The sequence below is a fragment of the Urocitellus parryii genome, chromosome 1 (genome assembly GCF_045843805.1).
Source record: "Urocitellus parryii isolate mUroPar1 chromosome 1, mUroPar1.hap1, whole genome shotgun sequence".
Classification (NCBI taxonomy): Eukaryota; Metazoa; Chordata; class Mammalia; order Rodentia; family Sciuridae; genus Urocitellus; species Urocitellus parryii.
The window spans coordinates 255,147,217-255,173,276 of record NC_135531.1 but is presented as its reverse complement, the minus strand read 5'-3'; the positions used below and the strand labels follow the sequence as shown (position 1 = coordinate 255,173,276).

Below are 26,060 nucleotides of genomic sequence, written 5' to 3'. Positions count from 1 at the left end.
CCTGCGTTCAATCCCCAGCACACACACACACACAGACACACACAAAAACAAAAACCAAAAACAGAAAAAGAACAAAAGTAGAGGTCCCACCTTTCTGTTTGAAAACATATTACAAAGTGTGCTAATCTAAATAGTGTGGTATTGATATAAAGAAAGACATGTAGACCAATGGAATAACAGTCAAATTATCTTAAAACAAAACAAAACACACTAGCCCTGACAGATGAAAAGAACCACAAATAATTTATCACCATGATGGATCAGGAACATGCTAAGTCATTATGCATACAGTGTGACAACTAATGACAGACTTTAATTCTCTCCTTTAGAGGCCCCTTCCATGAACATACAGAACCAAAATTTACTTTGCCCACATGTCAAAACCAAATTCAATATCTTTTTAGACACTATAATGGGTTGCAGTTGTTCATTCTGTTGAAGATTAAGCTGCATTTCTGCCCTTCAGTAAAAACTCGTCTAGAAAAAAAATTGATCTTCAACATGGGTGCCAAGACTACTCAAAGGAGAAAGGAAAGTCTTTTCAACAAATGGGATTGGGAAAACTGGATAGCTACATACAATAAATAAATAAATAAAGTTGGACCTTTACCTTACACCAAGTACAAAAATTAACTCAAAATGAATCAAAGGCTTAAACATGAGACCTAAAATGACAAAACTCTTGGGAAAACCTCCAGGAGATAGGCCCTAGCAGTGATTTCTTAAGTAGGACACCAAAAGCATAAGAAACAAAAGAAATAAATAAATAAATCAGACATCACCAAAATAAAAAAAAAAAAACTTTTGTGTAACAAAGGAAATCATCAACAAAATGGGAAATCAACCCACAGAATGGGAGAAAATGTCTGTAAGTCACATCTGATAAGGGAATGATACTCAGAATATATAAAGAAATCCTTCAATCAACAACCAAAAAAATGGGCAAAGGATAGAATACACATTTCTCCAAAAAATATGCATATTACCAACACACACATGAAAAGATGTTCAACCACACTAATAATTAGGGTAATGCATCCAAAATCACAATGAGACACCATTTCACACTCACTAGGATTGTCAATACAAGAAATAGAAAATAACAAGTATTGGTGAGGATGCAGAACACTTGGGCATTACTGGTGGAAATGTAAAATGGTGCCACTGCCGTGGGAAATTATATGGTAATTCTGTGATTACTCTAAAATTAAAAATAGAAATATATATAATCCATCATTCTGCTTCTGGGTACACATTGAAAGGAATCAAGAGCAGAAATTCAAACAGGTATTTGTATATCCATGTTCACAGCAGCATGATTCACACTAGGCAAAAGGCCAAAGCAACTCAAGTGTCAATCAATGAACAAATGGATAAGCAAAATGTGGTACAAACATACAATGGCATATTAGTCAGCTTTGAAAAGGAAAGAAATTCAATACATGTTAGAACATGAGAACCTTGACATTATGATAAATGAAACAAATTAGTCACAAAAGGACAAATATTTTATGATTCCATTTATATGAGATACCTAGAATGGTCAATTTACAGAGACACAAAGAAAAATGGTGGTTAGCAGGGGCTGCAGAGAAGAAGGAATGGGGAGTTAGTGTTTCATGAGCACAGAGTTTCAGTTGAAGAAGATAAAAATGGTGGGCTGGGGTTGTGGCCCAATGGTAGAGCATTCACCTAGTACATGCGAGGCCCTGGGTTCAGCACCACATAAAAACAAATAAAAGCAAAAATAAAGGAATTATGTCCAACTACAACTAGAAAAAAATAATATTTTTTTAAAAATAAAAGTTTAAAAAAAGATAAAAATGATATAGAGATGAGTGGTGTCTAATGGTTAAATGACAGTGAATATATTCAATGCCACAGAAATGTATACTTGAAGGGTTAATATGGTAAATTCTATGTTATATAATTTTCTCACAATAAAACAATTTTCATCATGCAAAAACTTAACTATTCATCCTTATTTTTTCAAACATTATTCTCATTTGTATTGTTCATCTAATCAAATCTCAACTTTTAGCACATCTCCAAATATTCCTTTTGAGCAATTTTTTTTCAGAACCTCAGCCTATACCCAATTTTCTTTGATCATTCTCTTCCTAGGAAGCCCAATATTTGCAGGATAACCTACTTTCCTTTCACATAAGGGCCCCACCCCAAATATTCCGTGAAGACTCCTGTAACCACTATGAAGCTTCTCTTCTTTGGCCTCAAGAAACTTCCCCAGCTACCAGGAAGAAAGCACCCCTCTTCATGGAAATGAGAACCAATCCTCACGTCTACACAGCAATAATACTTCCCTTACTTAGTCCACTGCTGAACTCAGAAGCATCAATTCTAGATTTCTCTGGTTAGTGAAAAGTACAATCTTCTATCAAGACATTGACACATCAAAAGCATTTCTGGACAGCAAAAGATAACCCTGAACATGTCACAACCTTAATAAGCACATTTTAGGTGTTGTTTTTTTTGTTGTTGTTGTTTTATGTGTTGCAATTTAAAAAATCACCTAATCCATTTGAATTGTATAGTCTAGGACTTGAAAATAGAAAAATCAAATTCTTAAACTGGAATGTGTCTCCAGTGGGCATTATGGTTTTGATCTAGAATGTCTCCCAAAGGCTTGCATACTTCAAGGCTTGATTCCCAATTAAATAATTTCCAGAGGTGGGTGGGGCTTTGGGGAAATAACTGAAGGCTCTGACCTCATCAGTGGATCTATTCATTTGATGGATTAACCCATTATGTCCCGTCATCTAACATATTGGACGCAGATGAAAACATAAACTCATAAAGTTTCACAAGAAACGCATAAAGTTGCTCAATTTAAGTTTTTATTGGTGTCCTATAAACAGTTATGATGGGACATAATGGGTTCATCTTTTAATTAAACTACTGGAGATGATGGAGATGGCAGATGAAGCATGACTGAAAAAAGTAGGTCACTGGGAGCATGCCCATGGGGACTGTGTCTTACTCCTGGACCCTCTCCGTCCTCAGCTGCCATGAGCTGAGCAGCTTGCTTCCACTACACCCTTCCACCAGGATGTTTCTGCCAGTTGGCCATGGGAAACTTCTGAAGCCAGGAGCCTAAATAAATCTTTTCTCCTTCAAGTTGTTTATGTCAAGTATTTTGGTCATAGTGACAAAAAAAATATGACTAATATAGTAAATAGGTAAGCCAGTTAGTTTATTAGACACTTTTTTTTTTCCAGCACTGGATTTTGAACCCAGGGCACTCTACTACATCCCTGGATTTTCTATTTTTTTATTTTGAGGCAGGGTATCATTAAGCTGCCAAGGCTGATCTCAAATTTGCCATTCTCCTGCCTCAGCTTCCCAAGTTGCTGGAATTACAGGCATGTATCACCATGCTCAAGATAGTTGATAGATTCTTTTTTTTTTTTTTTTTTTTTTACAGCTCAAGCAGTAACGCGCTCGCCTGGCTTGTGCAAGGCACTGGGTTCAATCCTCAGCACACATAAAAATAAAGACGTTGTGTCCACCGAAAACTAACAAATAAATATTTTTTTAAAAGATAGTTGATTACACTTTCAAACCATCAGTGAACATGATATTTAAATCTTATTAATCTTCTTATGTTATATGTATAAAATAAACATGCAAACATAAAGAGTACTTCCTTCTATCCAACTATAATTACTAGTAATAACTTAATTTTCTTCAGTGGCCATGTTATGATTGGAGGGGGGAGAGTCGCTCCAAGTAGATGGGAAGTTCCTGGAGGTTGTTGAGCTGATAAGTGACATGATTCCTGTGAGTAAAATAGACCAAAACCAGAGTGGAGGAGGAAGGACAAGACCAGGAACAAGAGTTGGAAAGACAATATAACAATGGAAGCAAGAGATAAAGTGGTGGATTCGACCAGAGAGGCCAGTGGAGAAGTGCTTAGATTTTCGGTTGCATTTGAAATGAGAATGAGATTCTATGGCTAGAAGTGTTGTTTTTAAGAAAAAGAAGGGAAAAGGGTCTCAGCCTGAGCCACTGGAAGATGCTTAGAGGGCCTGGTTAGGGCAGGAGATGTTAGAATTAAGAGCTCCATTTTGAGTTGCCTATTAGACGTGCAAATGGAAACCTAAGATAAAGAGTGGGAATGGGAGTCTAGATAACAAGGGAAAGATGGTGCCTCTGTGAAAGCACCAAGATTCTCAAAGCTTACATTACAAACAGTGTTTCATACAAACCCATCAAATAAGGTCATAAACCTTTAATACATTAGATGTGGAAACATCTCAAGGGAAATCCAAGACCACCTCTGGAAAACTAAAGTGGAAATATAAATTTAAGACCTCATAGGCAGCCAGGACAATTTATAAACTTAATATTTGGGCAACAGTAACTGCATCAGAGGCCTGAAAAGGATTACTACCCATATAATATATATATATAAAGAAAACATAGATTTAATTAGAAAGGGAAAGAAAAATGATTAACCATTTCTGAAAACTTTACTACAGACCATTATGAAGCCAAAATAAGGACAAGGTAGCATCATTTCAATGTCCCATTGGTTCTGAAAAAAAAAAAAAAAAAAAAAAAAAAAACAAGCAATGGTGTTTCTGCAGCCTGACAGTTTGAACATTCTGCAGAGATGCAAGTCCATTATGTCACACAGGACAGCCCACAGTAATTAGCAAGATAATTAATGAGAGTTCACTGTTTTTAGCAATGATTGATGGTAGGAGAGGAATCAGTGTATGTACTCTTCTCAGTAAAGGCACACGGCCCAAGATTTTACCCCTTGGTCACAGCCTGAGCAATTATATCCCAGGGTCCAAATCAAAAACAGAATTGTGTATCTGCTATTTTTACCCTGCTAATTTTTGTCTTATTTGAAGGTCTGTATACTATTCTATTTGTTTCGGTTTTATCATTGTTACATTTCATTCCAAAGCCAGAAAACTGTCCATGGCAGCTGAAAGTATTTCTTGGGTTTGGTTTGGTTTGGAAAATTGGGGGAGGGGAGGAGACGTGGATGTCTAATTGGGACATTTCTGGGAGAAATTGTCATAGGAATCTATGCTATTTAGAGTACAAGTATTTGAGGCCACAGCATACACACTCAGCAATTAGCTCCAAGAAGAAAATGGTTCACCTTACTACTCACTGAAATGCCTGATATCCACACCTTCTCTGAGTGCTTAGATTATTAGCAAAGGTATAGGGACACTTTTCTACTCCCCCAGAGTACAAGCACCAGTTTATCTACTTCACATGGCTCGGGGACTGCAGACTCTTAGACATACACACATCCTCATGTAGTCACTCCTTGAAGCCACTTCCATCCAACACGGATCAACCAAGCACATGGCAACCACAACACCAGGGAGACTCTGAGAATCACCCTCCCCAGAACTGTCCTCAGAATGACCCTCAAAACCCATCTTCTTGTTTTAATAGAAGAAAGCTTTTATTTAAGAAAGAGCAGTTCCAGAGGCTGCTCATAATTAATACCACTTACTAAGTATTTCCACACACTAGGCAAATCACATCTGATATGAGGGATCCCATTTAGGCCAGGCACAGTCTCTGAGGTGGGAACTTTATGATTGTGCATGTTATTGATAAGGACGGTGGGGCTTAGAGAGAAGTTAGAGAGACTAAGCAACTTACCCAAGTCTGAATAAATATGACTGCAAATTTCTCAGAACCACCCCCCACCCCCCAGCAATTCTTCTACGACTTCCTTACAACAGAGGTAGTAAGGCAAGTCCGAGGAATTTCTGATAATCTAAACAGCATAGTACAAATCATAGTTATCCCACAAATAAATGGATACACCAGATCACTAAAATGCCAGTTTCCTTGCTCTGAGATGAAACAGAATCAAAAAACTAGTTACCCTGAATTTCACATGCTGACAAAATGTTTAAATTGGGTGTTATGTCATTTCTTCCAAGAGTAAAAAAATAAAGGGTAGCTTAACCAGTTCTTATTAAATTCAGCTTGTTTCAAAGACCTACTTCTTCAAGCTGGGTATCCCTATACAGTATAAGAGAATGTTTTTCCCCCAAAAAAAGAAAAATTACTTCAGAGTGGTTCAAATGTATGCGTATAATTTGGAAACACCAAACATGACCATCCTTGTTCAGTATTTAAGGAAGGAGAATCTGATAGAGGAAAAGAAAATTAAAGTTAATAAGAAATGTAAACAGACAAGCAAAATATCTTACAAATGCCACCAGTTTTAAACAAGATTTTTTTTATATGAATACTCAGTTGTGGGGGGTGGGGAGATTAGAGACCTTGCTGGTTGCAGAGGAACACCAGGGGAAGTGTGTGGGTGTGAACACATGTAAACGGTTCAGAAGTCATTAGCCAAAGGTCTTTATCATCAAGAGGAAAAATACCTAAAAGGAACAGAAACCTCCCTATCCAATCCAAAGTTTCAATGAAAAAAAAGAAAGTGGAAATCCACAGACCAAGGTTCTGATCTTTCTGGTCATAGCAATTATTCTGAAGACCTAGAGCAACTGACCTGACCTCTCAGGATTTAGTTTCATCTTTAAGAACACAGAAGTACTAATCTTGGTAAGTACACTGTGAGGACCATGTGAGATTATAGATACGACAGTGCCTCAATAAATTGTTTAGGTTTGATACAAAAGCTGCATGTTCTATTTGTATTTTATCAAGACATTGGAGAGTTGAGTTGCAAGTTGATTTAAGGCATTCTACTCAGCTGACAGGAGGGGACTTCTCTAAGCTTTGAATGATGTGAACTTAATGGAACCCATTGGCAATACCACTATTGCACATATAGTGTATTAGCAGGTCTGTTAACAGGTAAGAAGAAGCACAAAGAATCCAGTAAAGTGACCTGGACTATAGCTAGATACAGCAAATTCTTAAACGTCCACACCAAGGGAAAGGAAGCTCCAAAATAGACACTGGATTCAGCAGATACTCAAACATCAATTTCTCCATTGTTCTGGGGGGCCTTTTATATGTCTCTAGCTGTGCTTAGATTTGACTACATCTAGATTTAATCTTTACCTCCAGGAAAGGCAGGAGGAAGCAGTCAAGGAGCACATAATGACCTTGTTCACACAACCCAACTAGAATTAAAAATATGGCAGGACAATTCCCTCAAGTGGACATTGCCATGCAGATAAGCAAGAGGTGGGTGTCCCCAGCTATATAATTACACAGCCAAGCTCAGAGCAATGTAGTCACTTGCAATGGGGTCCTATTTATACTTCATTCACTGGTTTATTTGAACTTAATTACTCTGTAATTAGTGTCTATCGGTAGAGGAAATTTGCTTGAATTTCCATCCTTTTCATCTCTAAATAGAAGGCTTAGAAAAACATTTAGTGTTAAGGTAGTTCTTGTTAACAAATAAATTTCTTCTACAATAGAATTAAAAGGAGAATTCAAATTCATTACTCTGTAATTCCAGATAAGGAACGTTTAGCTTCCGTCCACCCTTTAGCCAGTGAAGACACCTATATAACAAAAATGTATTTGAAGCACTGAGTTAATTCCCAACTGTGGCAGAACAGGTAGTCAGTGACGGAGAATTCTATTCAAATTTGCCATGAATGAACATGATTGTTTTTTGACTTTTCATTATCCTGAATTCAAAATATGGTAACTGGGTCTACCCCCATTTATGATGGAATTCCTAGAATTAAATTCAGTTAAAATTATACTGAATTTATATAAATTCTAAACACAAAGGCGCCCCTGTAAAATTGCAGAATTCAGACACTCAGTGGGCTCTGAATGAATGAATTATAGGAATGAAGGGAATTTTCAAAAGGTTAAAGGGCTCCTATAGCAATCGTGAACAGAACACTTTGTAAGAATAAAGCCTTTTGATTATGTATGTTCTCAAAAGGAAAAAAAATACTTTCATTCAGAAAACTCATCCTCAATGATCAATTAATTACTAATATCTTAACAATGGAAGGAACAGGGTGTCCTGCAGCAGAAAGGTACAAGAACTTGAACTTAAAAGTCTGGGAATACATTACTGACAGAGTGGTTATTACCATGGATCACAAGGGTTTCCACAACGAACCCCAGAACTTGGACAGATATGAATGGAATCATCCAGACAAAATTACTTCCAACCATGGACTGCCTTTGGATAAAGAGCCCTGGGGGAAAAGCTGGAAGGACAAGGGAGAAGCAAATGAGCGTGATGAAGAGGAAAGTGGCAATTCTCGAGAGTCTCTGTCCTCTCCTTCCTCCCCGACCCTCACCCCCACCCCCAGGAAAATGTCTCTAGCTGAAAGTGAGCTTGTGGAATGTGGAGAACAGGAGTCACATGATGAAATAAGTGTTCCACTAAGATTAATCTGTCAGCAGTGAGACGGATGGATTGACAGAGAGAGAGAACAAGGGGGGGGGGGCAGAACAATGCAGAGAGAAGAGGAGGAAGGGATTCAAGGGAGCAACGTCAAGACTTAATAAGCCACTATTTATAGGCAGGAGATGAAGGAAAGAGGAGTCAAAGATGACTCCAAGGTTCACTCTCAGGATGGGAAACCAGCCCCACCGCTGAGAAAAACAGGATTAAGCAAAAGGAGAGCTCCCTTCTTGCCCGATTTTCTTTCATATTGGATAAAGCCACTAACCCTGGGCAATGCCACCAGGCACAGGCTCCTGAAAATTTTGTGGTTTGTTTGTTTGTTTATCTGTTTGTTTGTTTTGGTACTACACACTGAACCCAGAGGCATTCCACCACTGAGCCACATCCTCAGTTCTTTTTTTTGAAACAGGGTCTTGCAAGGTAGCTGAGGGTCTCCCTAAGTTACTGAGGCTAGCCCAGAACTTGCAGTCCTCCTTCCTTGGCCTCCCAAGTCACTAGGATTACAGGTATAAACCATGCCTAGCCTGGGTTATTTTCAACTGGTTACAACGAGAAGGACTCTGGCCCACACTGTCAACTGAACTGAGAATCAGTGAAGACAGACTAACACCAGTAGTTACATAGCTAGCAAAAATGAGTCAACCCCTGAGCAGACAGATTATTTAGAGACACACACTGAAGCAAGACTTTCAAGAGGACAGCTGTGGACTGGTCAAATCAATCCAGAGTACAATGATCAAAAATGGTCTAGACTTTATGGAAGAAAAGAATCAAAAATTATGGTCCAAACTCAAATACCTACAGGAGTCAAGCAAGTAACAGAAATGAAGAAGGGTGGGTGTTGGGCAGCAAGGTATCTTAACCTGTCTGGTTTCTGTTGGCTGTAACTGAATAATACCATAAACTGAGTAATTTATAAAGACAATCAAGTGTAATTAGTTCATGGTTCTAGAGGTCGGGAAGTCCACAAGCAGGCCTCTGCTGCCTGGAGAGGGCTTTCCTGCCACATCATAGCATGGCTGAGGACATCATATGACAAGATAGCATATGTGCTAGCTCGTGTCCCTCTTCCTCTTCATATGAAGCCACTGAAGCCATCACAAGGGCTCAGCCTCATGACTGCCTCTAATCCTAATTGCCTCCCATTGGCCCCTCCTCCAAATGCCACTAACATGAATTTGGAGAATAAGTTTCCAACACACAAACTTTTGGGGGGAGACATCAAACCTCAGCACAAGAAATAGGATGGAGGGCGACAATAAATGGCCTGTGTCCACCCTATCTAAAAAGGAGCCACTTCCTGACAATAGGTGGATTTAGCCTCATGGCTCTGCTTGATCAAGAGTGACCCTGCACCCACCACCTTCTACCACAGTTCATTTTTTATGTTCTTCAAGCACTTGTCAATGCCTGGAATCGCTGTGTGCTGTTGTTGTTCCTGCTGTGCTGTGGTCTGTCCCCTCCTGTTAGAAGGTGAGCTCCAGGAGGAGCCATGTGCTTGGCATTCAATCAATGCATGCTCACCTCTAGATTCCCCAGGGCTCACTATGCGATAAGACATGAGCCCAAAACCAAACCCCTCGTGTCGAGACAGCCTTCACAGCCCTCACCTTCTGCTCCGGTCACTCCCAATGCCTCCTATCTCCCTCCACTATGGATTCTGCAAAGAAAAGACCTGGGTTCAAATCCTGGCTCTGTCTGGCACTCACTAGCTGTTAATCCTTTGTGAAAATATTCAGCAAAAGTCTTGGGGCTGGGGATATAGCTCAGCTGGTAGAGTGCTTGCTTCACATGTACAAGGCCCTGGGTTCAATCCCCAGCACCAATAAATAAATAAATAAAGTTTTTCTAGAGAATAAAGTAGGATTTTTTTAATCACTACAAATATAACAATAATGCCTGATTCTTTAAAATTTCCCACACTTAGGTTTTCCCTTCTCACACTTAGCCACATCCAAGGTGCTGCTGCTACCCAGCAGGACACATGGTGCAAGTAGAGCCTCTGTTCTGCTTCCCCTGGCTTGTCCTCTCTCCACCTCCTGCACAAATGCATTTCCTAACAGTTCTTGAGGACCAGCCCAGTTCTCTTTTCCTCTGTAATGAGGAAAAGACTATGACTTCCTTGGGCAAAAATTACTTTCCCCTCTGGGTGTCCACAGTCTTCTGTTCTCACAACTGTAACTACATAGACATGAACCACAAGCCACCAGCTCCCTGACACCCCACCAGTGAGCAGAGTAAGAACTAAGTGTTACTCCTTGTCCTATTCTCCAGAGCCTAGCAAAGTGCCTGATTCAAAAGAGGTTTTCAGTAAATGTGTGCTGAATCCAACAAACCTGAACACCTAACAGATGTGAATCTGATCTACTAGAAACCATATGAGCAGGGAGACACATCTTGCTGTGCCATCAAGCAACCATCTCATAACAGTGACAAAAGCTATCACATGGTCAGCTCATGGTTGGCCCATTATGGTAAGTAACAGTGATGGGGATCATCTAAGAAATGTTAATACATTAGTCACCCCCTAATCTTCAGGGGATTCATGACAAGACCTTCAGGGATACCTGAAACCAGGTACAGTAACAAACTCTATACAGATTGTGATTTTTTTCCTGTACACACATGTATACAATAAAGTTTAATTTATAAATAATAAGAGATTAATAATAACAAAATAAAACAAGTATGACAACATATTGTGATACAAGTTATATAAATGTTCTCTCTCTCTCTCTCTCTCTCTCTCTCTCTCTCTCTCTCTCTTAAAATCTTATCATACTAACCCTTTTTCTTACCCACAATCACCCATCACAACTGAAACTGCAAAAAGAAAAGCTATGGATAAGGGGTACTACTATATAGGTATTTTTGCTATATTAAACAATAAAAGCATGAAGTATAACTTATACAGTGCCCAAAAACTCAAGACCAAAAAATTACCTCTCCCATTGATCCAGCATAGTGTCAAAAACACTAAATCTTTTTTTAATTTTGATTTGATTATATCATGAAATTTTATGGGAACTGCTATACTATACTCTTTCGAACATATGGATGTTCAATCATCAATTCATTTGACTGATATTTACTGAAAGCCTCCTCTAAGCCAGGATTCCAAATAAAACCACTACAAGTCTGAATTCTACATATCATAATTTTATAATGACTGCTTTAAAAACCTGGAAAATTTGGGAGGGGGCCATTGAGGACAATATAGATTTTATATTATAATATAATATAATAGATAGCCACTCTATTAAATCTGAGGAAGGGCCCTGTGACAATTCAGACTTGTCAAACAATTAACTTTATACAATGAGTTAGGAAGAAGCAAGGACATGTCCAAAGTGTAGTCCATAAAATTTTAAACAGCCAGGCATGGTGGTGTTTGCCTTAAGTCCCAGCTACTTGGGAAGCTGAATTCCCACCCTCCCATGGTCCAGAATATGGGACTTTCTGCTGACTTTTAAAAATTGATTCCTGGGGCTGGGATTGTGGCTCCACAGTGGAGCGTTCGCCTAGCACGTGTAGAGCCCTGGGTTCAATCCTCAGCACCACATAAAAATAAATAAATAGGGATATTGTGTCCAACTGCAACTAAGAAATAAATGGGAAAAAAAGGAGGGTGGAGAGCTCAACATTTAAAAAAAATAAAAATTAATAAAAATAAAAATTGATTTCTGATAATAAGTGTCACAAAAAACATGTGTTCCAGAATTCTAAAATCGTGTGAGAGTATCTCATATGTAAGACACTTAGGACCATTTACACCACACCAAGAAAAATGGAGCTTCTGAAAAGTCAATAAATGTGGAACCAGTCTTGTCCAAAAGTAAAGTAGAAAGCATACATAATCACTGTCATCCAAATTCACTTAGGCTGGGGGAGTAGGTCAGTGTCAGGGCTCACACTCAGTATGCTTAAGACCCTGGATTCAACCCCCAGCACTAATAAATAAATAAAAATTGAATTCACTAAACCTCTCGCTCCTCAGTCTGGGGTGGTCAAGATTAGAAAAGGCCTGTTTACCCAAATATCATTCCATGACAGGAGGCAGTTTTGTTTGATTTCACTTATATCTGTCCAAACTCTAGGTCACATTTCCCCATGCCCCGTGGAACTCATAATGTAGCCCGTTCATCCCTTCCCAACCAGAAGAGAAAAGAATTCTAAGGGAATGGGATAGAGGACAAGTACATTTTGATCAAAGAAAACTTTCTGGAAAAAGTTTCTGAATTTCCCTAGGAACAGACCTGGTAGGATTATCTCAGAATGAATAAATGAGTGAGTGAATGAATGAATCTAAGGGTTTCTCCTGCTTTCTAAATGTATGGCTCATAAGAATTGATTTTTTAAAAGTTAAAAATAGATAGATAGATTTTAAGCTAAGTGTTTTTTCCTTCTCCATTTTCACATGATACTCAATACAACACTGGTGGCACCAGAGGTAGAGGGGATATTTTCGCCCCCACACACCAAGCCATTGCATTGAACACAATGCTAGTGTCCTCTGATTCAATTCATAACACCATCCATTTGGAGATTGGGTCAGAGCCCAGAAATTGAAAGCTTAGTCCCACAAGACTTCAGTTACTCATTTCAGATGCCAATCACAAGCCCCAAGTTGGGGGCTTGAGCTTCTGAAAGACATGCTATAAACTGTGGTTCCCATGATGCCCTCCTCAGAATCAATTTAATTTGATAAGAGAGACAGAACTCAGAGACTATATATTTTGCGGGGGCCGGGGGTGGGGGGATGCTAGGGATTTGAACCCAGGGACTTCTGCATGTGAGGCAAGCACTCTACCCACTGAGCTATATCCCCAGCCCATTTGCTGACTCATTACAAAAGCCATTACAAAAGATACAAAGTAATGGCCATATGGAAGAGGTGCTTAGAGCACATTATTGGAGAAGGGGCAAGGAGCTTCCTTGCCACCCTCTAGGAACCTCCACATGTTCAGCTATCTGAAACCTTCCAGAAACTAGTTCCTTTGGGTTTTTAATGAAAGTTTCAGTTCATAGACATGACTGATTACATTACTGTCTATGATCAACTTCATCTTCAGCCCCTCTTCTCGGGGGTGAGACTAAAAGTCCTAACTCTCCAATCATTCCTCAGTCTTTCTGGTAACCCATCCCACCCTGAAGCACCTAGAGGACCCGAGACACTAGTCCTCATATTATCATACAAGATATCTTTATCACTCAGGAAATTCCAAGGTTTTTAGGAGAAGACAGGATGAAGACCCAATATATATTTCACAATATCACACATGACAAAATTAAATTTTTCCATTTGGGGTAACACTGCCACATGATAGTAATATTTACTTTCTAGGTAATAAAAAATGTATATAATCTATAATCAGAAAATATAACTGTCTGTAAAGAAATGAATTTGCGTAACCACCAAAAATCAAAGAACATAATCATTTAATTCCGAGTTGTCTATAAATTCCCCATCTGCTCTGGATTATCTTGGTTTATGCCTTTCATCCTGATACGTTTATTAAGTGTGCACACTCCTCCAAAAAAATGGAGATTTGGACAATTGGTTATTCACTACTCTAGCTGGAGATTGAAAGAATTCCTGACCATTCTTTCTTTCTTTTGGTACTAGGGATTGAACTCAGGGGCACATCCCCAGCCCTATTTTGTGTTTTATGTAGAGACAGAGTCTCTGAGTTGCTTAGCACCTGCCATTGCTGAAGCTGGCTTTGAACCAGCAATCCTCCTGTCTCAGCTTCCCCAGCCACTGGGATTACCTGCATGCACCATTATGCCCGGCTCCTGAACATTCTTTGACAATGAAAGTAATGTTTTCAATGACAACATATGTTCAGAAGTACTTGACATGATCTGCTTTTAAACTCCCCAATTTGGAAAGAGTTAATAAACATTTTAACTTTCATAGCTGTTAAGTAATTAGGACCCATCACTACTGAGTACTTATGAAACGGCTTCAGACATAAATGTGGAGCTTGGCCTGGCAACCTATATTTAGGAACTTCCCTCTCCACTTCTACCCCCAATCTGGGGATCCAGGAGAGAGGCACAGAGGCACAATGATTCAGCATTTCTAAGGCATTTCTAAGCATTTCATTAAAATGTGCTTCAGTGCAATGGAATTAGGGGAGGAAAAAGTGACCCATAGCACACAGATATTAAAATTGAAACTTTTTTTTATAAAAGCAAAAAATAATGACATTCCATACTTTCTCAATGAAACATTTGTAAAGCAGCCAAACTAACAAGTGTGTCTCCCAGCACTGTTATCAGGCAAGTCATCCTAAAATGTAGCAGGAAACATATGAACCCTTTTTGTCAACTTGTTCAAGAGATGCTTAAAAACAGAAGCAGAAGGGAAACCACAGAACACAATGGTCAACTTCAAGGCAGCCCCCACATCAGAACGATACTGTTCGTACCTGGACGGGAACCCTTTTTAGAATCCTGCTTATGTCACTTGTGTAACTCCTGAAGGGACAGAACATGTCTTTTCCAACCTCCCACCCTCAGTTCTTATCTGTGAATCCTTCACATACAGCTTGCATACCAACAATGTGCAACAAAATCCACTGAATTAAACAACGAGAAGAAAAATGCTTTCATATATGATTTCTATATAAACATTCTTTCCAAAGTAGAAAAGAAACCCACCACCAGGGTAGGAGTAGAGAGGTTAAATCATTCCAACAGCAAGTGAGTGCTCCCTAGTTGAGATTCTATTCCTCTACCCAAGTGGTGGGTAAAGGTTGAACAACCTTATTAGCATAGAAAGTCAGAAATATTAGTCAAATCATGTTCCACAAACAAAACAACTACGCAAACTTAGGCTATAAGACAAGCATTAGTCATAGCCCCCAATACCTCAGTTATAAAGTTCTTCTGAAATTTCTTTCACATTTCAGCTGCATACGGCTTGAGAAACTTTAAAATAGGCTTTAATGCAGGTTTTTTTCTCCTCCAGCAGCCTATGCAAGGGCACTGAGAACTAGCCACTTAACCACTGAAGGTCTCATTCATAACGAAAGTTATGGACCTCCATTCATTCCATCAAGGGGACCCTGATGCCTCTTCCTAAAGGCAACACTCACTACTCATTTCAATAAGGCAAATGGGTAGATATGATGTGTTAGTCCTTTAAGTAACAGAGAAGCTTCTGGTGGGAAAGACCTGGCAGAGAACAGAGACCCATTATCTCAGTAAAGGTGGGCAGCAGCCACTTTATAATAATGTGAAACAAAGTTAACTTCACCAATATTCAATATGGAGGAAGCATCTCTGAGACCTGCCTTCTTTTAAAAAATAATAAAAATTAAATATTCAGGCCTCTTGAACTTTATAGTAGCTGATTTACAGCCTTTGGAGAGTCACCCAAAGTCTTACATTTTTATCTCTCCATCTATAAAATGGGGATAAATACTGTTACCACTTATCTATATTTTAGAAAACTAAATAAAAATAAGAATATAAACCACAGATGGTTTTCTTAAATTCTTGAAGCTTGGACAGTTCCTGTGCTTGTCAATGAGCAGATATAGGTCAAAATGAAATATTTAACATGTGGACTCTATTTTCTGCTCCTAATAAAGAACAGAAGCACTGATAATCCACTGTGTAAACTTGCCTGGATCCAAAATATTATTAATTTAAATAAATAATTGGAAGAGTTTAAGTAGATCCCTTAAACTCTTTGACATTAAGCATCTTTTGTCTTCCACTGAATATCCTTTTTAAAATCAGTGCCACTTTCTGAACTAAACTGAAAGTAAAACAACTCCTCCCGATCAATGCAGATGAAGTTTTGAAGCACTATGTTAACCAAAACTGGTGTTCATATTATGTAAATAATTTTTTCTAGTCTTCATAATCTTTTAAAATGTCAAACTGTTGACCTACTAATAATAGAATTGCAATATTTTCTTCCTAATGATCAACTGAAGGAAGAGTAAACTTAAACACTCCAGTTCTAAATGGAAAGATTGATGAGGAAACTGCTGCCGAACAGCCCCTTACAACAATCTTGTGTGTGCAGATTGAATGGAGTTTTTACATTCTGGGAGGTAGAATCCTGCACCCTTACATAAAGGCTCACAGAATCAAGGCGGGACATAAACACAGTCACGCTATTGCTCAGTGCCCAATGCACCTGAAAGACACATGGACCATGTTTCAACTGCTAAGCTTATAAAGGTATCCAAAACTGCCAATTCCAGTTTAGTCAGAGAAAAGAAACAAACAGTAACCCTATTCCAAGTAAATAGTAACCCAGTAGATCCCAAGTTAATTTCCTCCAGTTTCTCCCCTATAATAATATTAATTTATTTCTTAATAAGAAATGCTGCAGTAACATTTGTGAAATCAGATTTTGGCAGAAAATCAAAGTAAAGGAAAACTCTTCAATGGCAGGTACTTTGCCTCCTGCCCAGCCTCCTGCCTACCTTATTATGTTTTTGCTGGTGTCTTGCCTTTGTGTCAAGAACATGATAAGGGCTTTCTGAGTCTTGGTTGATATAATATATGAGTCTTGAAGGCAGTGTGATTTCTTTCTGCATTACATTGCTGTAACTGATGTTACTGCTGCTATTCTGTTGCAATGTATTATCTTCATCTGCCAGGACTCCCAATTTTTTTTCTGCAGTTTCATTCCAGTGCGGAGCTGGGGGGACAGGAAGCACAAACATACACAAACACACACATATACACCCCATAAATACATATGTACTAAAATGCATTTTTTCATTAATTACATTAACAAAGTTTTCTATTTATAAGCAGGTAAGAAGTGGAGTCAGAGAAAAGCAAGTTATGGCAACAATGAAATGGCCTGAATAAGTTAACGGCCAATAAGGCTTATACAATCATGTACTAGAATCAAGTATACATTTTTTAGCCAGTCTCAAATTTATACATCTAGATATTAGGGGGAGGGGCAGAATGTACTTAGGGAAAAGTCATTAAAAGTACCTGTTCAGGGGTCTTGACCCTCATCTCTACCCCTTCTCTGAGTCTACAGAAGTTCAACTGTACTCTGCTCAATAGTATCCCATCTGAGAACTAAGAACACTCCAAGGATAACTTGAATGCTGACTTCTTGGACACGGAATTTTAATTGATTCTTTTAACAAAATGGAAATTTTCCCATTCTTTTAACTTTGAGATGAGCAAAAATCCTTTGCCATAGAGGGATATGGATGTTGCGGCCTTAGATTTCTTTTTTTATTTTCCTGCCTAGGCCAACTTTCTGCTTTCAGTGATTTCCAATCATGAATGTATTGGACATTGTGTTGTTTTTAATTGTTCATGACATTCATTTTGAGAAATCACAACCAAAGGTCGTGCACAAAGTATGTCTTCTGCACTTTCATTCTTTGGTCCCTGAAGTATGACTCCCTCATCTTAATCTCAACTGCAGTGAATAAGCCCAGTGGGAAATTTGAGGAAACAACCCATTGCCACTATTATCATTGCATGCTCCCCGCATTCATATTAAGGCTCCAGCACACAAGAAGCAACTTGCTCCCTTGCTGCATTTCCCAACCATTGGTTTCCCCTTCGCAAGTTGCATGAGATCGCTGAAGGACCCAGGATCCACTAAATACCTCCCAGTGGTACCACAGTAATTGGGATGGGTTTTTTGTGAATGCAACATAAATGGACTTCCAAAAGTGAACTAGAATGAACCAAGGGGTTAGGAATGAGAAGGGTGGAGAGGTAGTCAGGGAGGCACGGAAAGGCCAAGCCTGGGACATGTCCAGGGCGCAAGGACCCGCGTGCCCTTCGCTTTCCCCTACAGGGCCCCGCGGGGAAAGCAAGGCAAAGGGCACTGGGCCATACCCACCGCTGGGCGCAGGGGCCCCCCAGGTACGGGGCCGGGACGAGGAGGCGAGCGCAGGCAGCAGGAGAAGGACGAGGAGCAGGAGACAGGGCGGCGCGCGGGCCGGGGCGCGGACAGGCACTGGGCCGACGGGGCCGCAGCAAGGGCCGCGAGAGGCGCCGGCAAGGCTGCAGCCTGCCAGGGGCAACCGCCGGGAGCTGCTACCGGGCGGCTTCATGGCTCATAGCTCCCGGGCGCCGCTCGGTGTGGCCAGCTAGAGCGCCAGGCTGGGCTGCGGGGCGGTTGCGGGCGGAGCCGGTCACGCCGGCTGGGCGCGCATGGTGCCACCGCGGGCAGGGGGCTCAGGGCTGGGGGCTCAGGACTGGGCGGCGCGCCCTCCTCAGCTCTCCTCTCAGCCCCTCCCTGGGCGGACGGCAGAGGAGTTCAGGGGTCCCCGCCGCTCCGCCAACTTGGAGCCTCCTCAGTGGTTGCTCGCTCCCCGAGGCGGGCGCGGCCGCTCAAGCGACTGCGGGGGCTGCTGCTGGGCCTGAGGGTGCTGAGGCGGCGCGCAGGAGCGAGCAGCACGGGGACGCGCGGCTCGGGCGTGCGCCCCTCCCACGGGAACGCGCCTGAGACGGGGCCCTGGTACTGATGCTGATGCTGATGCTGATGCTGTCGACGGGCATGGGACGCACTGCGCATGCTTTACTGTGGGGAAAGGGGGAGCAGCAGAGTGATGCAGCATCCCAGGCAGCATCAGAGGTGACGGTGGCACCTCCAAAGATGAGGGCGGGGGGGGGGGGGAGCTGGCAATCAAGGGGGAGTCTGGGGAAAAGAAAGAAAAGTGTGGGGACTCCTGGGCCAGAAACAGGCACGATCAGGAGAAAACAGCCCAGGAAATCGACCTTTCTTTTCCACCATCCCAGACCTTACATACCCTGTCCTATTCCAACCCCCATCTGCTTAGGAAAAACTAAGGCCAAGCATTTCCATCTTTATCCTTTAGGTATTTTCTTTCTGCAAGTAAACATAAAGGATTGCAGCCAGGGAAGTAAAAATAGCGTTGCTTCTCATTCAGCTTGCTAACAGCGAGTGGGACCATGGCTGGGAAGCACATTGGCCTATGCGGGCCACGGAGAGGCAGGAATCCCCACGCAAGAGTACTCCGCCAGGGCCTGAGTCCTCCCCTGTTGTGCCCAGGGGCTTTGAGGAAAGCATATGAAGCCTGAAAGTGTTTCCTCAAAAAGTTCAGGAAGTATGACTGGGTGCAATCAGGAGGGGTTTAGACATTCTGGAGAGGAAGAAATACAGAGATTCGGAACTGAGTGTGCGGCAGCTATCTTGGGAAATCGCTGTTTGTCAACCATGGGGATGAGCAGGCGTTTAGGAGGACACATTTCTATTTTTGAGATCCAGTCCTAACTTCTACAGAGAAGAGGGGGTATTTTCTCTCGCTGCTGTAAACAATGTAAATCCAAGGTTCCTGCTTTTGGCGGGTTCACAGCCACTACATTTGGTGGCTTCAAATTAGAATTGGGGCTTATTTCTGCCCCCAACCTCCCACAGTGCAAACACTCATTCATTCACTCTCCCAATGACAGTCTGAGTAATAATGTTGGGCTGGGATTGTGGCTCAGCTGTAGAGTGCTTGCCTAGCACGTTCAAGGCCTTGGGTTCAATCCTCAGCACCACATACGAATAAATAAAATAAAGGTACTGTGTTCAACTACAACTAAAAAAAAATATTAAAAAATAATAATGTTGTTAATTTAAAACTGAGATTATACCATCTAGGGGGGGGGTCAAGAATTACATGATGTAAAAAAAAAAATGTGACTATAAATCACCATAGCCATGAAAGGACAGGGTTAGCCTTATATCCACCTCCACCAGACAAAGAGGAAAAGAGGAAAAAGAGACACAGCACATGTTGTTCACATAAGCAGACCTAAGATAACAGAGCTGTTAGGGAAATAGATACTAATTTTAGTGCTTCCTTTCTATATCAGAGCTAGAGTGTTTGCTGACACATATTTATGAATGCAAATTTGTAACTGGTGCTACCTCCCCCACATAAAGGCAGCAACAGTTTTCCTTTTGCTCATCAGTGTGCCCTAGGGTCTAGCATAGTGTCCAAGGCCTAGAATATCTCTTGGAAAATATGTGATCAATACATAAATGAGGAGGTGGTGCACTTAAGAAAGACATATGCTTGAGGCAGGGTGGTGAACACTCCATCTCCCTGTAGGTTAGTGTGCCTACAGCCCTCTCCCTCCAGACAAGCATGTCCTTGCTAGATTTTCCCATTTTATTTTTTTAATTTTTTTTAGTTGTAGATGGATTCAATGCCTTTATTTTATTTATTTATTTTTATGTGGTGCTGAGGATCCAACCAGTGCCTCACGTGTGCTAGGCAAGTGCTTTACAGCTGAGCTATAGGCTCAGCCCCAAATTTATTTTTAATACAATGTATATCCTGTAAAAGGACCTGGGAGGAAGGAACTCAGAGAAATGTACATGGAATTAGAAAGGAGACTGAAATGAAAGGAGAAAGGTGCTTACATGCAAGCTATTTAGAAAGCATCTCTTGCCATTGAGTGACAGTCTTTCAAAGTTTGTTCTAGTAAATAAACCTTCCAGATGAACTGGACTAACGGAATATCACCAGTGAGAAGCTACCATTCCGTGCACATGGTGGTACTGGTACAGTGTTCAATTTAATTTTTTTAAATTTATTTGTTCTTTTTAGTCACACATGACAGTAGAATGTATTTCGACATACTATACATACATGGACTATAACTTCCCATTCTTGTGGTTACACATGATGTGGAGTTCTCTCTTTCCTACTCTCATCCCCTCTCCCTTCCCTTCATTTCCCCTTGTCTAATCCAATGAACTTCTATTGTTCCTCCCCACTCCCTTATTGTGTGTTAGCATCCACATAGCAGAGAGAATATTCAGCCTTTGTTTGGTGTTTGGGGAATTGGCTTATTTCAATTAGCATGATAGTCTCCAGTTCTACCCATTTACCAGCAAATGCCATAACTTCATTCTTCTTAAAAGCTGAGTGATATTCCTGTGTGTGTGTGTGTATCACATTTTCTTTACCCATTCATCTGTTACAGGTCACCTAGGCTGGTTCCATAGCTTAGCTATTGATAACCAAGCTGCTATAAACATTAATTCGGCCTCTTCACTACTGTATGCTGATTTTAAGTCCTTTGGGTATATGCCAAGGAGCAGGATAACTGGGTCAAATGGTGGTTCCATTCCAAGTTTTCAGAGGAATATCCATACTGCTTTCTATAGCGGTTGTACCAATTTGCAGTCCCACCAGCGATATAAGAATGTACCTGTTTCCCCACATCCATGCCAACATTTTTTGTTACTTGTACTCTTGATAATTGCCATTCTGACTGGAGTGAGATGAAATCTCAGTGTAGTCTTAATTTGCATTTCTCTAATTGCTAAAAATGTTGAACATTTTTTCATATATTTGTTGTCAATTTAATTTTTATCAAGCAGTGGATGCTGTCTTACATTTCATAACCAAAAAAAACAGCATTTGTTTATAGAACTTAAAGTATACAGACATAACTGGAGGCAAGATAATGCATCAGCAAATAGAACAGTGAATCAGAGAGAGAGTAAATTATTTCGAAAAAAATTACTGGCAGTCCTTAACCTACAGATTTAAGGGAAGGTGAAAAACAGGATCAAATATTCTTTAATAGGCTACTTTGTTAGATTTACTAATTTTCTCATTAGGTTGTTGGGAATTTTTATTGTTATAGATTTTACTTCTAAATATTCCTTCTGTTTTTTCCTAATATGAATGACTTTCTTGATCACTTACTACCTATTGCTTTGCTCTATATTCATGTACAAGCATGAATAGTACTAAGAGCAAGGCTACATCTTAGTAGGAAAGGGAGGGAATTCAGCAAATGGCACTGGAATGAAGTCTGAGTGGTGGGACAGCTCAGGTTACAATTGCATGTTGGCTCCCGTGGCCATCAGTGGACCATCAGAAGATATGGAAAACTGCTGCAGTTGTAGGTGAAGGTTGGCATCCAGAAGATCATGGGGGGAAAATCATAGAAGGCAATATGGACAACAGGCAAAAATAATGAAGGTACATGCAAGCAATGTCTGGAGAGGGAATGGGATTGTGCAGCTGGTCTAGAGAGGAAGGACCCCCAAAGACCTCTCTTGCTAATCTCTTTCAGATGGCAGAAAATTGGGCCTGGATAGGAACAAGGAAAAGATAGGAGCAGAAATAGATTTGGAAGATGTCTGACACAAAAAGGCTGAGATTCTTGTAGGGGAATAAAAAAGTGGTTCCAGAAGGGCTCTGGAGGATGAAAACAGTTGAAAAAGGAGAAGAGCGTAGCAAAGCAGATTCATAAGCATAATTAGAATGGTGCAAACATTTGGCCTAGAAAACAAGGTCAAAGAGGTGTGCGCAAGTTAGTGGGTGGTGCTGATGCTGAGGAGAGGTGGAGGGCAGAGAAACAGCACAAAGGGGGGCGAAAGGGCAGCAGCACCGGCCGAAGAGCAGCCTCTGCCCTAGAGCAGGGGCAGATTCTGGCAGATGCATCCCCAGGAGTTTTCAAAGTCTCCTTCTGGGATGGCTGTGAAGACTGATTTTTACAAGTGGAAATTGATGCTTTGAAGAGAAGACCATAATCAGTTTCTTAGTAAAAGTACAGAGGCTCCATTGTTGATACTTTCCATGTGGTTCAGAGATCAGCAAGCATTTCTGGAAAAGGCCAGATAGTAAATATTCTGGGCTATGTGGGCTTTATATGTTTAAATAGCATTTCAGAAATGCAGAAACTGTAGCCTGCAGACCCTAGTTTGTCAACCCACTATTTTTAATGACAACGACAAAAAAGTTGCTTTTGTGAGTTGCATATTAATATATGTTAAGGTTAAAATTTTTTATCAACTGCATCAATTCATATGTTTGTGAAAAGAAGAAGAGAAAAAAGTGTGTGCAACAATAAACAGGGCTCCAATTCCAGAAGAGCTTGCTCTTCCACATAATTTACCTATTGGTTTAATCACTAAATAGTTACTAAATTCTTCAAAGATGTTCATTGTGTGAAGGGATTCCTAAGCAAGGAAGCATTTCTCCTTTTGGAATTAATTCCCAGGCTTAAATTAGGGAGAAAATATCAGAACTCATTTGCAAAAAAAAAAAAAAAAAAAAAAAAAAAGAAAGAAAGAAAGAAAAAATCTATCAAAGAAATTAAACTTTTCCTTTGTTTTGCCAAGCTGCATTTTCTGGTGAGCAGAGAGATATTGAATGGATGCTACAACCATGACAGTTCAGAGGATGGAGTAACACATGCAGCGACAGTTCTTCCTGGGCCCTGTCACCATCAGTGATCTGCCTGAGCTCCTCAGACTCACTCCCAGAGAAGGGTATTGAGGTCGTGAGTGAACACTCCAGGCACAGAGCCACACACGATGTCGCAGGCAACCTGCAGTTCATGAAAAATAAACCTGCCAAGTCTGTATTTGATCTACCACTGTTTATTCTGGAGGACAGACCACAGTTTGACAATTTCAGAAGTCACAGTGTGACTGATTCCAGCACTACGGGGCAAAGAAAAAGTATGCATTACCGAAAGTGCAGGGATCACAGACATTCCTACTTGAGTAGCTGAACACATCAAATGTATCCAAGTGTTAAGTGGGGGGACAGCTAAGAGAGGTAAACTACTGGAACTAGAAATGAACCTGTTAAAAGATAAGGTGTTAAATCAAATTTAACTAGGAAATCATGACAGAACCCAATAAATTTGAAACAGAGTTATTTTGTCCCACACTTCACAAACATTGGTCTTGTTTGTTCCATACTTCAGTGTGTTTACAAGCTATGGCACAGAGGGCCAAACAAGTATGTTATTAGGAATAATCACTAAATTGACGTGTAATTCTTAAACTCTCACAGAACAGTGTCAGGAGTTTCTGTAGAATGATCACAAATTAAGGTCAGGGGTTGAAGGGTGGAACCTTCTACCTTTAGAGATAGCAACTGAATTTGATCTCCAAGGGTTAGAACTTCAGTTACAAAATTAATATGCTCATTATAATCCTCCATTTGCATAATAACAATCACTAAGCCCTTTAATAACACCTGCTTTAATAATTATTGTGCATTTACACATTGGAAATGATTTTATCTGTATTATTTTATGTGATGCTCCACCCTGCAACGTAGAGAGAGCAGTCACTATTAACTCTTTTCAGGAGCTCCATCTTGAATGCAAGGGGACTAAGGTTTGTACAGAGATTCTCTATCCTGGCTGCAAATTCAAATAACCTAAAAAAAAAAAAAATGTTTTTTTTTTTTTTTTTTTTTTGGTACCAAGGATTGAACCCAGGGGCACTTAGCCACTGAGCCACATCCCCACCCCCTACCCCTTTTTTAACTTTTTATTTTGAAACAGGGTCTCAGTAGGTTGCTTACAGTCTAGCTAAAATGTTGAGGCTGGCTATGAACCTACAATTCTCCTGCCTCACCTGCCTCAGCCTCCCAAGCCTCTGGGATTATAAGCTTGTACCACTGCACCAGGTCTAAAAACATTTTTTTCTTGTAAATATTTCAGGTGTACAACATGATATTTTGATAAACATGGTAGTTACTATGGTTGAGCAAATTACCATATCCATCATCTCATATATAATTTCCCCTTTTTGGGGCTGGGGATGTGGCTCAAGCGGTAGCGCGCTCGCCTGGCATGCGTGCGGCCCGGGTTGGATCCTCAACACCACATACAAACAAAGATGTTGTGTCCGCCGAAAACTAAAATAAATAAATATTCTAAAAAATAACCAAAAAATAAATAATAATTTCCCCTTTTTGTGTGTGGTAAAAACACTTAAAATCCACTCTCTTAGCAAATTTTTAGTATATAGTAAAATATTACTAACTATAGTCCTCATGTTGTACATTATATCTCTAAATGTATTTATCCCACATAACTGCAACTCTACTTTTCAACCTCTTTCATCCCAATTTCCCCTCCATCCCCTGCCCCTAGTAACCATCATCATATTGTGCTTCTATATATGTAACATTTTTAGATTCTACATATGAGTGAGATCACTAAGTATTCATCTTTCTTTGTCCAACTTACTTCATTTAGCATAAAAATGTCCTCCAGTTTCATACATGTTTTTGCAATTGGAAAGATCTCCATCTAAATAAAACCACTTAATTCTCCTACTTCTTTTATCTTCTGTGTCTTGAATATTTCCAAGAGACAGATTTATCATCCAGTCCTTAGTATGTATATCTTACAAACTCAACAATTCCAACTTCAATCCTCTTAGGTAGTGCTGAATTTTACTAGAAACAGAAGAGAATTCAGGAAATAATAAGAAATCAACTAATACAATAAAAATAAGAAGAAAAAGGATGATGCTTCAGACTGAATGTGTCTTGTACCTCAAGGGTTCATGGGTTGGAAACTTGATCCGATGGCAGTGTTAAGAGATGTTGGGACCTTCAAGAGGTGCAGCTTAGTGCAGGGTCATTAGGTTATTGGAGGTGTTGTCCTCAGAAGAAAGTAAAGTAGTCCTCATGGGATCCTGGTGAGCTATTGCAAGAGGGTATAGCAAGACTGAGCACTCCCTTCTCTGGCTTCCTGTCTTGCCATGGGATCTCTCCATATCTCCATGATATCTGTCATGATTTGACGTAGCCAAGGGAGGCCCACATCAGAGTGGTACCATACTGCTTGGACTTCCAGTCTTCAAAACCATGAGCCAATTAAGCCTTTTTTCTCTATAAAGTAGCCTGTTGCAGATATTTCATTATACTAATGAAATGCTGATTATTACCATTCCTATTTT

At 40.2% G+C, this 26,060-nt stretch overlaps 1 protein-coding gene across 1 annotated transcript in view; it reads right to left on the bottom strand.

The window, feature by feature from the left end:
* Adam23 (ADAM metallopeptidase domain 23) overlaps nt 1-18,426 on the bottom strand; it is a 163,918-nt gene extending 145,492 nt beyond the window's left edge. Inside the window, exons 1-2 of the mRNA XM_026394590.2 lie at nt 18,213-18,426; nt 16,813-17,030 (exon numbers count right to left, since the gene is read on the bottom strand). Of these exons, the coding sequence (XP_026250375.2) occupies nt 16,813-17,030; nt 18,213-18,426 (432 nt within the window). The remainder of the gene's footprint in view (nt 1-16,812; nt 17,031-18,212) is intronic.
* Nucleotides 18,427-26,060: the final 7,634 nt, after the last annotated feature.